The 13,833-nt window shown below is 40.9% G+C and overlaps 1 protein-coding gene across 1 annotated transcript in view; it reads left to right on the top strand.

Moving 5' to 3' along the window:
* LOC106572071 (potassium voltage-gated channel subfamily D member 1) overlaps positions 1 to 13,462 on the top strand; it is a 61,363-nt gene extending 47,901 nt beyond the window's left edge. The window contains exons 3-7 of the mRNA XM_014145867.2: positions 3,705 to 3,867; positions 4,143 to 4,226; positions 9,814 to 9,909; positions 10,467 to 10,714; positions 11,283 to 13,462. Of these exons, the coding sequence (XP_014001342.1) occupies positions 3,705 to 3,867; positions 4,143 to 4,226; positions 9,814 to 9,909; positions 10,467 to 10,714; positions 11,283 to 11,484 (793 nt within the window). The 3' untranslated portion in view covers positions 11,485 to 13,462. The remainder of the gene's footprint in view (positions 1 to 3,704; positions 3,868 to 4,142; positions 4,227 to 9,813; positions 9,910 to 10,466; positions 10,715 to 11,282) is intronic.
* The last annotated feature ends 371 nt before the right edge of the window (positions 13,463 to 13,833 follow it).

Below are 13,833 nucleotides of genomic sequence, written 5' to 3'. Positions count from 1 at the left end.
CCTTTGCAATGATGACAGCTTTGCACACTCTTGGCATTCTCTCAACCAGCTTCATGAGGAATGCTTTTCTAACAGTCTTGAAGGAGTTCCCACATATGCTGAGCACTTGTTGGCTGCTTTTCCTTCACTCTGCAGTCCAACTCATCCCAAACCATCTCAATTCGGTGGAGGTCGGGTGATTGTGGAAGCCAGGTCATCTGATGCAATACTCCATCACTCTCCTTCTTGGTCAAATAGCCCTTAATCAGCCAGTAGGTGTGGTTTGGGTCATTGTCCTGTTGAAATACAAATGATGGTCCTGCTAAGCGCAAACGAGATGGGATGGCGTGTCGCTGCAGAATGCTGTGGTAGCCATGCTGGTTAACTGTGCCTTGAATTCTAAATAAATCACAAAGTGTCACCAGCAAAGCAGCCCCACACACCATCACACCTCCTCCTCCATGCTTCATGATGGGAACCACACATGCAGAGATCATCTGTTCACCTACCCTGCGTCTCACAAAGACACAGCGGTTGGAACCAAAAATCCCACATTTGGACTCATCAGACCAAAGGACAGATTTCCACCGGTCTAATGTCCATTGATCGTGTTTCTTGGACCAAGCAAGTTTCTTCTTCTTATTGATGTCCTTTAGTATTGGTTTCTTTGAAGAAATTCATCCATGAAGGCCTGATTTTTGCAGTCTCCTCTGAACAGTTGATGTTGTGTCTGTCTTGAACTCTGTGAAGCATTTATTTGGGCTGCAATCTGAGGTGCAGTTAACTCTAATGAACTCATCCTCTGCAGCAGAGGTAAATCTGGGTCTTCCTTTCCTGTTTGTGCAACTACACTTGAAGATACTTTCAAAGTTCTTGACATTTTCTGCATTGACTGACCTTTGTGTCTTAAAGTAACGATGGACTGTCATTTGTCTTTGCTTATTTGAGCTGTTCTTGCCATAATATAATATAATTGGTATTTTATCAAATAGAGCTATCTTCTGTATACCACCCCTACCTTATCACAACACAACTGATTGGCTCAAATGCATTAAGAAGGAAAGAAAATCCACAAATTAACTTTTAACAAGGCACACCTGTTAATTGAAATTCATTCCAGGTGACTACCTCGTGAAGCTGGTTGAGAGAATGCCAAGAGTGTGCAAAGCTGTCATCAAGGCAAAGGGTGGCTACTTTGAAGAATCTGAAATATAAAATATATTTTGATTTGTTTAATACTTTTTTGGTTGCTACATGATTCCATATGTGTTATTGCATAGTTTTGATGTCTTTACTATCATTCTACAATGTAGAAATAGTAAAAATAAAGATAACCCTTTAATGAGTAGGTGTGTCCAAACTTTTGACTGGTACTGTATATAACTTGTTCTCTTGTTTATCTTTGAACCGAGGGCCATCTGCAGATATCCTGCCATTCGATCATTTGGATGTTTTCCAATGCGAAGCTAGATTAGAGGCTGGAGTTGATGTAGATTGGTCCAGGGAGCACAGAGCCCCTTACGGGCTATTGAACGGAGGGAAGCAGGGAACACAACAATAGACAACATCTTCACATAAAAAGAAGGCAACAGGTAGTATTTTATCAAGCACTTTGTCTTGTGGGCTCGATGAGTGCTTTTTTAGATGTTCCCCCTCCTTATTCTGCCGGGTTTGAGATAGCCGTCTTGCCTCCTAGCTATCTTGCAATCAGATACAACGTTGCTAACATTAATCTATTTTTCAATTCAAAGGGGAAACAATTGGCTGTAAAATGTATTAGGATCAGACCCAGAATGAATTTGAATGAAATGGTAGGAAGAAAATGTCCCTTAGGCGTTTGCTTATGATACATAATTGAACTTGTGTAATAAGAAATGTAAGTCTCATTATGAGCATGAAAGTTCTGCCATAAATGAAGATATACCGTTTGTAAGTACGGTATCGACATACTAAACCAAACACTAGTACTAATACTACTACAACCACCACCTCCACCATCTTCACTAGAGCTCTACTTTAACAGAGCTATTGTAGCTACTCGGATGGTTGGAACTAGCTGATGCTCCCTCAGCACTATGATGGTGTGCTGCACTAGAATTGCTGCACTACAATACAACAAACAATTGCTCAAAAATGGTGCTGATCTAAAGGGCTTGAGTGGTTTACAAATGTCCCCAGTCCAGAGAAACTCTATTAACTTTCCCATCAACTGTACAGTAATCTTTCTCAGTTCCCCCCTGTAATTATCCAGAACTGATTTCAACTGTATGGCTTGAGGAGTCCATCAGTAGCTTCAAATGAAAGCAGTATATCAAATCTGTTCTTAAGACAGAAAATTCATATTTTTCCCTCATGGTTATATGCGTCCTATAAGACTTTTGTACCAATGTTTCTCGGATCAATATGCTACTCTAACAGTGACTGACTATTAATGCATGCGGATCACAGTATATTCATGCTTGTTTTTGTACCTGCAGAATGTCGTCAAATAGGCCACCTGTTGTGAATACAGTACATACAGTAGTACCAATATGCAGTTTTATTGTTGGTGGTCCAAAGTGCAGACAGTGCCACAGCTGCCATACTGTATGTGTCTTACAGCAGGGAAGTTTTTTGTGCATTTATCATTTATGTAAATAGCCCCTTCAAGAAATCTATCCAGTGGCAGTGACAGCCAGATGGGCAAACCAAAACAAACCTTTTAGTTTTTACATTATTTGAAAGACAAACATTCCATGAGTGAATGATGCTAACAGGTTTGTAGTGTTTATCTCTGACAGTAGCCCCCTGCCATGTTGGGCCACAGCATGTCTATGTAGGCCTTATTTTAATGGGAAAGCTTGCTGATCAGAAGGCAGTTGTCATATTCCTCCACTGCACAGCAATGGCCATGATGAAAGTGGGAAATGTTGGCTCCACCACACCTGTCTGGCTTCTGACATCACTCCCCTATTATTGCTTTGTAACAGTCATTCAGCTCAGCACCAGTGAATTATGGAGTGAGCTAGGCCAATCAGAGGTGAGATGGTGTACTACCCTATATGAGGCAACCACCAGCAACTTGTGTGCCTGTGTTTGAATGATAGCATGTGCTTAGAGAGAGTGGAAAAATGTGTGCGTGTGTGTGTATGTGCGTGTGTGTGTTCGCGACTGTGCATGTGCGTGTGTGTGTACGTGCGTGTGTGCATGTACGGTATGTGTGTGCTCAGTGAGAGTGAAGGAGAGAGACATAAATGGTTTACTTAATTGCTCTGGCGTGATCACTCTCAGTCATGGCAATCAGTCTTTCTTAAATGAGGTGTTCAGTTGCAAAGATGAGCTTCTGAGTTTTGACAAGTAATGCATGATATAATCAAATGTTCACATAAGCACAATGAAGACTTGTCACAATGGATTTATTGAAGTCTTAATAGTGTAGTAAGAGTAATTGTGTTGATCTCCTTTTCTTGTTCCCTATGAGTTTTTTCACAGGTGATAGAGTGCTGTACCTGTCATCTATTTCAGGCACATTTCTTTTTTACATTTCAGAGCCATTCTAAAGTAAACTGTTTGAAGTCCAAGACAGGATGATTGACACGTTTACACTCACAGCCATTGGTTTGCGTCTCTGCCTGTATACACTGTGATGTTGAGATATAACTGTTCTGTCTCACTAGTCACAGTAATGACCTGAGAGGAGCGTTCCTCACATTAATCCCCCACTGGCTTGCTGTTGCTGTTTGCAGATATGGAGACATGGTTCCAGACTCCATAGCGGGCAAGATATTTGGCTCCATCTGCTCCCTCAGTGGTGTGCTGGTGATTGCTCTACCTGTGCCTGTCATAGTCTCCAACTTCGCCAGGATCTACCACCAGAACCAACGGGCAGATAAGATGAGGGCACAGCAGGTAAGAGAGGGAGGCATGATGTCATTCTCCTCATCTGCAAGTCAGTTTGTTGTGAAGGTCGACAGTCCCTTTGCTGTAATGTATCCTATGTATCATAGAGTTCTATTCTTACTAGGTGTGCTTGTCAGGCAAATGCCGATTGGAAAGCGACAAGGATTCACACTGTCTTGTGAAATGTCCGTTTTTGTATTTATTCAACAGATATTGCTCACTGGGTTGTATGTGGAGCAAATGCTGACACAGGCATTTCTGTCCAATTCTTTTCCATTCTCCAGAAAGTGCGCCAGGCAAGGATTCGAATGGCTAAAAAAGGGGCCACCAATGCATTCTTGCAGCACAAAGAGGATGGGGGTTTGCAGGTAAGCAATACACATGAGCAAATGTTTCCTTATGCTCATATACAGAATCACAGTTATTTCACTGGTGTATGTTTGGATTTCACATGTACAGCATACAGTATTTCACCTAAAGTATGTTTAAATATATATATAGTTGCACATACTCATCAGGGTCTGAGCAAAGTAGGGAAGAGTCAATGGCAAAAAGGGTAAATACCTACTTTAATGCTTTTAGCAGAGGTTCTGGACTGATAAGATAAAGCATTTGGAGTTCAGCTTTGTGATAAAACAAAATGGCACTAAAGCTTTTCTCTTTTCTGGAGATAGTTTTGTTGCCATGGCATCATTAATTGTTCCTTTAACTGCAGCTTATTCTTAGCCAATAATGACTGGATTTACTTCAGAATCAGACAGATTGCTGTTCTCTCTCTTTCTCTCTCTCTCTCTCTCTTTCTCTCTCAATTCTGGAGCACCTCCCCTACACCAACACTTTCTGCTGCAGTTTCACCTACCTAATCTTTACTTTACATTACTGACTTTATTGTCCCCATGGGGAAATGTTGTTGCAGTGTCATGTACACGGTTAAAGCGGTGTTTAATTACAAAACAAATTGACAATACAACTTTCATAACAGTTACATACCAATAAAAAGAGACTAGACTGCTGGCCTTATCTGCATAATAATCTCATGTCATTATGATTGCCAATTTGAAAAACATATATATAAATAAAAAAATGTGAATAAAGCTGCTGGCCGGGGAACATCAAGCACATTGTAAGAATCAGTCAGCTTCAGTTTCAATGACATTTAAAATAACCAAATGTCACATTGACAGTCATTAATATTTCATCCCAAACTTTCCTTTGATTAAATCTATCCAACAGAGTCAGCACCAATAGTCCTGCAATAATGAAGGATGACTTGCTACACCGAATATGTATTATTTTTTCCCTCAGAATGAATCTCATTCACAGTATGTAAATACATTGTTTCAACCAATGATCCTACACTCTTAGGTAAAAAGGTGCTATCTAAAACCAAAAAGGGATCTTCGGTTGTCCCCATAGGAGAACCTTTGAATAACCCCTTTTGGTTCCAGGTATAAGCCTTTTGGGTTCCATGTAGAACCCTTCCCCAGAGGGTTCTACATGGAACCCAAAAGAGTTCTGTCTGCATTCAAAAAGGGTTTTCCTATGGGGACAGCCACAGAACCCATTTGGAACCCTTTTAATCTAAGAGTGTATTGAGAGGTCAGGGAATCAGAGAACAGAAAGCAGAGGTTGTGGACAGGTGGTTTATGGACACACATAGGTAATGCCGTGCTTCTACACCTGCATTGCTTGCTGTTTGGGGTTTTAGGCTGGGTTTCTGTACAGCACTTTGAGATATCAACTGATGTAAGAAGGGCTATATAAATACATTTGATTTGATTAGCAACAGGGGCCACAAAATATAGAGTTACTAAAGGATGAGTAGCAATTCACTAGTCTCCTGATTCACCATCCATCCTGAGCTGTTCATCTTTAAAGCAGTGACATTTTTTTTTGCCTCAGTTGTATTACCTCAGACTTCACCTAAATAAAACATTCTAACATAGCGTATCTACAGGTAACTGCCAAAATAATGGAAACACTTCAGTAAATATGGGATACAAAGTATATTCAAAGCAGGTGGTTCCACACAGTTGTGGTTCCTGAGTTGATTAAGCAATTAACATCCCATCATGCTTAGGGTAAAAATGTTGGGAAGGGCATTATTTTGGCCATTATTTTGGCTACCATAGCTATGCCCCCATAGGATGATAATGCCCCCATCAGCAGGGCACGGGTGGTCACTGAATGGTTTGATGAGCATTAAAATTATGTAAACCATATGCCATGGCCGTCTCAGTCACCAGATCTCAACCCAAGTGAACACTTATGGGAGATTGTAGTCCTTCGCCTGAGACAGCATTGTCCCCCACCACCAACAAAACACCAAATTATGGAATTTTTTGTGGAAGAATGGTGTCGCATCCTTTCAATAGATTTCCAGACACTTGTAGAATCTACGCCAAGGTGCATTGAAACTGTTCTGGCTTGTGGTGGCCTAACATCCTATTAAGACACTTTATTTTGGTGTTTCCTTTATTTTGGCAATTACTTGTACCTTTGTATCTCTTGTATTTCCCTAGTTATTGCCCTCCTTTGGAAAGATCAGGTCATATAGTGTAGATCATGTCATATAGTACACTGAGTGTCCATGACATAGACTGACCAGGTGAATCTAGGTGAAAGCTATGATCCCTTATTGATGTAACCTGTTAAATTCACTTCAATCAGTGTAGATGAAGGGAAGAATTTTTAAGCCTTGAGACAATTGAGACATGGATTGTGTATGTGTGCCTTTCAGAGGGTGGATGGGCAAGACAAAAGGTTTAAGTGCCTTTGAATGGGGTATGGTAGTAGGTGCCAGGCGCAACGGTTTGAGTGTGTCAAGAACTGCAACGCTGCTGGGTTTTTCATGCTCAACAGTTTCCTGTGTGTATCAAGAATGGTCCACCACCCAAAGGACATCCGGCCAACTTGACACAACTGTGGGAAGCATTCGAGTCAACATACGGCAGCATCCCTGTGGAACGCTTTCGACACCTTATAGAGTCCATGCCCCGGTGAATTGAGGCTGCTCTGAAGCCAAAAGGGGGTGCAACTCAATATTCGGAAGGTGTTGCTAATGTTTTGTACACTCATATATATATTGTCCGTATCCTATTTTGAAATGCCCTGCCCTATAGGGCATATAGGCATTAGGTAACTATTCCAATGTTATCATCATTGCACGTAACATGCATAACTGTCACGTCCTGACCAGCAGAGGGCGTTTTGCTTAGTCTTGGTCAGGATGTGGCAGGGGGTTTGTGTTTGTTAAATGTTGGGTTGATGATTGGGACTTCCAATTGAAGGCAGGTGTGTTGAGTTGCCTTTGATTGGAAGTCCTATATAGGTGTGTGTGTTTTTCTTTGGGGTTGTGGGTGGTTGTTTTGCACTGCGTTTGTTAGCCTGCAAACTGTTGCTGCTGTCGTGTTTATTGTTTCCTGTGGATGCTTTACTCCTTTTGTTGGGTAATTAAAGATGAGTATTCACATACCTGCTGCGCCTTGGTTCATTTCTGAAGACAGCCGTTACAATAAGCCCTCCATGATGACCCCTCCTCACAGAGGTTTTACTCCATGTAATCATCAGTGCTTGACTTGGACTGACATTTTTTCATTTTAGCTAATTAGCCACTTTTCAACTACTTTTTAGCTACTTTTGCAACTACGTAGCATGTTAGCTAAACCTTCCCCTAACCTTAACCCTTTTAGCTAACCCTCCCCCTAACCATAAGCTTAACCCAACCTAACTCCTAAACTTAACCCTAACCTTAACCCGTAACCTGTAACCCCTCACCCTAACCCCTAGCCTAGCTAACGTTAGCCATCTTGCTAACGTTAGCCACTTAACTAGAATTCGTAACGTATCATATGTTTTTCAAATTCGTAACATACTGTGAAGTATGTTTTGCCAATTCATAACATATATGAATTGTAATTCGTAACATATCATACGGAATGGGTGATGAATATCCATAAATTAATACATACCATATGAAACGTAACATATCATACTAAATGGAGAGTCTTGGATTTACGTACAGAATAATACCAAGTGCTCTGTGACCAGGTTGACATCCAGTACTGTACTATGTGAATGGCAGACCAGTGTAGTTAGTAACTGTGTGTTATATCATACACTCTATGATGCAAAATATGATTGAAGACAGCAATGCAACTGGAAGTATCTCCAGTAACACTCCTTAATAGCCGTAGCCAGTGCAGGGAATTAAAGAAGGGCTCCCTCCCAGACATATTTCACTATACTAATCTTGCTTCACCAAAGGAGGAGAGAGGGATATAAGAAGATGCCCATTCTGCTGGTTTAACGAGTAGAGGTGGGAGAGGAGGAGGAGACACAGATGGGGAGGGATTGAATTCTCATCTTTACTATGCACCAGGTTGATTCCAGAGTAATCTTTATTTCTTCTCAGCAGCTGAAAGCTACTATAATCCAATATTTACAATCCCAGAGTGAGAGGGTATTTTTTTTCAGCATGGATCTATAAACCCATTACTAACAGGACTGCAGAGCTATTTATAAACCTAGAGGGGTTGTTTTTTTCTCCCAGGTCTATCACAGGGTTGTATATTTTCCTGGTTGTCTTTGTCTTGCCTGCAGTATAGTCTCTATACCAGAGTTCCCCCCACAAACACCTATAGAACCATCTCCCCAATTTGACACCTCACTGTTTCCCGTAACATGGATCTTTAAAAAAACATTAGCATAAAGAATGCATGGCTTCCAGCCATAACCGAACTTAATCCATGAATCATGATTTGCAATGTTATCTCCCACAGTATTTCTATTTAATGTATGTTCCTCTTTTGATAAATTAGGACAAATATAGCCAATTCTGTCATAAATTGCAAAACAAATAACCTAGGATTGAACTCTATAGTCAGGACTGCATAATCCTATTTCAAATGACTGTGATTAACATTCATTTTAATCTACTGTATGAGGGATAGCTAGCAGTCTGTTTTCTACTTGATGTAATGTAATGTAATGCAAAACATTCTCTCAGATTTCCAATAGCTAACATGAAATGTTCAACCACTCATGCAATGTCACCGCAGTGCAGTGTTTTGTGCTGTTGTACACGGCAACATATAGACTGGTGCAGAACAGCAAAACCATGAACTAAAGAACACACTACTCACTTCATCCATCTCCTCTGTAATCCAGTGACCCAATAGAGTACGACTTCCAAAGGGCCAAAGCTAATTGTTTTTATTTCTACTTAGGGACGATCTTATCGGACATGTCTGTAGTGAATCGAACAGATGTCCCTTAACCCGCTGACCCTGCAGCAGGTCTCCAGACGGGCTTTGTGACTAACATGGCTGTTTCCCTGCTCCCTCCCTCCCTCCCTCCCTCCCTCCCTCCCTCCCTCCCTCCCTCCCTCCCTCCCTCCCTCCCAGTCTGGCACACTCTCTCTCAGTCCAACAGATAAGATCATCTCAATGTAGATGACTTTGACAGGCTGTTCGCCGTCTATTGCAATAATGATAGCGATCAACCACCTTGACCTAGAAATCTCAGCTTCACAGCCAGATGTTTAATGAACCACAAAAAAATTTTTTTTAGAAAGCATCAGAGGAGGCATTGGTCCTCTGGGGTTCTGTGTGTCCGGGTGAACATCACTGGAGAGAGAGGTCATGAACGGCCACTTACTGTACAATCAGACAGTCAAGGACAGTCACTCAGATGTATTTCCTTATCCCTGTGGAGGCATACGGTCTACTCAGTAGTACTGTGTATGGTATTATTGTCCAAATAATAACTAATTCTACACTATTTGTCAGGCAAAATCAAATCTCACATGTGTTTACAATGTTAAGTTTGCTTATCACAGCAATAAATTACCAGCTACTAATTCAACTATTAATGTCATTGTATTTTCACTGACAATGTCTTTTCATGTGGGGCCATGTTGAGCTAAGTGATTTGCTCTCTTGCTGTGTCCCTCAGGACGGTGATGGTGACAGCACACCTCTTTGTGTGAAGAACAGGTCCGCCTTTGAGCACCAACATCATCACCTATTGCACTGCTTGGAGAAAACCACAGTGAGTGCTCCTTTTTTGCCTTTTAACTATCTCATGGATCATTTTGTCTGATATAACTTTTTATTCAAGGTTATCACTCACTTTGATGTACTTTATGCACACTCAGCAGTGTTACACTTACGATGTTTCACACTTTCAGCAGTTGAGCAGCTATCATAGAATTAGAAAAACTTTATTGTCCACGCAATGTGGAAATGTGTCTATGGGCTTCACCACTTAAAAGCACACATTAAACACCACCAGGAGGACATCATCCTGGAGCTATAGCAGGTAGCATGCAGAAACCTACAGCTAGTTCAAAGCTGTGAGGCCGATCAGAGGCCTTTTGTTTCTTTCTTTACTTATCCAGGAGAATCCCATTGAGACACAGAGTCTCTTTTACAAGGGTGATCTGGCCAAGAAGGCAACAGTAGTCAATACATTATCAAAATGTAAAACAATGTAACACAATCCAGCCTGCAGGAAACATTTACACTCCTCCTGAACATCTTTGCCCCAGAGTTTTAAACTCACTGAGGGACATGATAGACATTTCTATTTCTTGTATGTGTCGACAGAATCACGAGTTCACCGATGAAGTCACTTACAGCGAGGTGTGTGTGACCGACTCAGTGGGCTTCCGCACCAGCCGCAGCACTTCGCTGTCCAGCCAGCAGGGGGCCACCACAACCTGCTGCTCCCGCCGGGCCAAGAGGAGGGCCTTCCGCCTTGCCAACTCCACTGTCTCTGTCAGCCGGGGCAGTGTGCAGGAGCTGGACACGCTGCACGTCACCAAGACTCCTGCTGGTACCCAGTACCCACAGAGGTACTGTACCGCACACCATCCACCTGTCCACCTGATCCAAGGAGCCCACCCCTCCCTTTCTATCTTTGCCCCACCACTAAGTCACCGTAGAGGCTGTTGATGTTTTAGTATATTTTACTCTGGCCAATTCATTGGAAAGACCATTCTGCTGATCCTGAATTACGAGCTGAGGCAAAGTTGTTCAAGCTCTGCTGGCTCTAATTATTTTGATGCTGTTGATGTTTGTCAAAACAACCTCCACGGGTTTAATGATAAATGTACCAGTAGCCTAAAACCATGCAAAAAAATGTTTTTCATTTGTCACTGTAGCATGACTAATGATAGTTTATTGTTTAGAGAAACAGTTGATCATGGTGAGATTGCACTTGCATTTTTATACATTGTTGGTGTAGATGGATGTATCACTTTACAGAGAGTGGAAGAACAAATTACCTGTCTAGAATACACTGATCTACTTACAATTATTACACATAAAAGTCCACTCAAAATAAACAAGTTGGACTATTAAGGGGAATATTGGCATGCATTGTCTAACTTGATCTATGTGTGTATATGTGTGTCTGAGCAGTCGCTCCAGTCTAAATGCCAGGACTCAAGACCTGAAGCTGAACTGTGATGACTACACGGCAGCCATCATCAGTATCCCCACTCCCCCAGCCAACACTCCTGATGAGAGCCTACCTAACTCACCCGCCATCCCTGGCATCCTACGCAACTCTCGCTCCAGTACCTACAACACCCAGGAAACTGTCAAGATCTCCTCTTTATAACCCCCTGAAGCACAGGACCTTGACCCATTGCACAAAAGAAGAGGAAGGGGGCCCATCAGAGAAGAACATGGGAAAGAAGGACATTCAAGGATGGTACCTTACACACTCTTTGCAAATGCTTCACTCCAATACCAACGTAATGTCTACTGAATAGAGGTAGGGCTAGCGTGAATCTTTTTCATTTATTCATTCATTTGATTTGAACCATCCATGTTATGTGCTGGAAAAGTTACTGTGAGGTTGACCTTTTGGTCTAGGGAGTTACGGGGGGTGGGGGAGTTAGTAAATTGAGTGAGTATCACAGAGACTCACGGAGACTGTGAACTGAGCATGAACAGATGACAGCGTGTGAAACAGGAATCTACATGCCTCTTGGACTCAGAGAACGGACACATATGGATGGTGTGGTTGGTAAGAGTGTTTTTCAACAATAATATACCCACCGTGGCATCGAAGGCCTTTTACTTTTCAAGATATGCAACGTTAGAACAAGCAGGAAAAACAAATATACATAATGTGTGTAAAAAAATTGCAGGGAGAGATTATAAAGTTTATGAATAATTACAAAATTATATTGATATATAAATACACCTTTAGAGAGAGAATTATTAATTCTGTATTCTGCAATAGATTTCTTCACACAAATTCAATGAAAATAAAGGAGTGATTGTTAGATGGTAGTACATATGTAACATATTTTGTATCATACGTCTCTAAATCACATGCATCTTCAAACCTTACCAAAAAATGTCAGTGTACTGACTAGCTTAATACAGCTATGCATGTTCCTGTACAGTAGATGGTGGAGAAAAGAACTACTGATATTAATGATATCAGATATGACTAGCTCATCAGTTTTTTTTGCATGGTACCTTATTCTTTCCCTCAGAACAGTTAGTTTTATTTATTTATCCTGACAACATTGTAAAGTAATAATGATGTCAAGTGCTGCACCAGAAGTGTACATTAGGTTAAAAAAATGAATGAAATAAAAACTTTGAGGCATGTTCCTCACCAGAATGCGAAGTGGGTGAGTATGATTGTGTGGTCTGTGTGTGGTAGGTTGGGAGGACTTGTGTTTATTGATCACAAATATGCATGGATACCGTTGTAGGTATTTTACCTGTTTTGTTCTTTGGGAAATAAAATGTAGAGGAGGGATTCAACAGCATCCATTGTCAATGAGAAAGAAATTAGGGAGAAGAGGTTACCAGTAAGAAAAGTTCACAGTTACCTTTCATTGACTTCTCTCATTGTAATATTGTGTTACAGGGTTAAGTGTATGCAGCCCGTTGATGGCTGTGTAATTGACAAACAACTTTTTTGTTAAACATGCTAACATATCAGTGCTGCTACTGTACCTCATTGGACTTTACTGTTGTCATGGCTCCAGTTCTGTTTATGAGATCTGGTGTTTGCAATAACCGTTGTAATTATTTTACCGCAAACTTCGGCAATCCTACTTTTTTTCTTGGATTATTATTATTTGCATAATATTGCAATGAAAGATATCTCTGTAACTGTGCACTACAGCTGTTCTAAAGTTACTTTAGTATTTATTCACATAATGCAGATAGGAGTAGAATGAGCACTATGTCAAACTCACACATATTTGCTAACATTAATTTCCAAACATATATAGCTATGTGATTCACATTATTTACACAATGTCATTTTCTCATGGAAGTGATGACAGATGAGTAAAGTCGTGTCATATGCTTTATATGTGTATGCTGTATGAATACAACAAACGTTTGATGGGAAGATTACATAGTGATTATAAGAACCTTATACATACCACTCCTAATGAAGTGTTTACCTGACCCAATGATAAGTGACCGGATGTGTAGGCTCAGGAGAGGTGACAACAGCCAGTACTCATGTCAGCGATAGAGATTTGCTGATTCCCTAGAGGACGATGAGCAGAACAGATCAAAAGCACAGATGTCTATATTCTATTCCACAAATAAAGCAATTAGAATTCAGAAAATTGTGTTGCCTTTTATTTTCAGTCTCCCAAACAGAGAAGGGATAGACGCTTTGTTCCGGTGCTTCTTCCCCTGAATAATGGTGGTGTTTTTCTATTTTATCCATAATCCCCTCTATGGTAAGATTTCATTTGAGAAGTCACCAGTAGGGGAGGCTACAACAGATGATGTAAAATATCCCCTTTCACCTTGACACTCAAATGACGGTAGACAATGATGACATTACCCCAACGTTTTTATTACTAGTTGATTCATTTCAATTATCAACAGTCTGTTTTCATAGATAGTGCAGAATAAATACATTGCAGTGAAAGTCTCAAGTACAATGACGGAATGCTTAGTTTAAGCCCACTGTGTGATC

This window comes from Salmo salar, chromosome ssa15, assembly GCF_905237065.1.
Source record: "Salmo salar chromosome ssa15, Ssal_v3.1, whole genome shotgun sequence".
Classification (NCBI taxonomy): domain Eukaryota; kingdom Metazoa; phylum Chordata; class Actinopteri; order Salmoniformes; family Salmonidae; genus Salmo; species Salmo salar.
The sequence above is the reverse complement of the archived record's forward strand: the minus strand, read 5'-3'. Positions and strand labels throughout refer to the sequence as shown.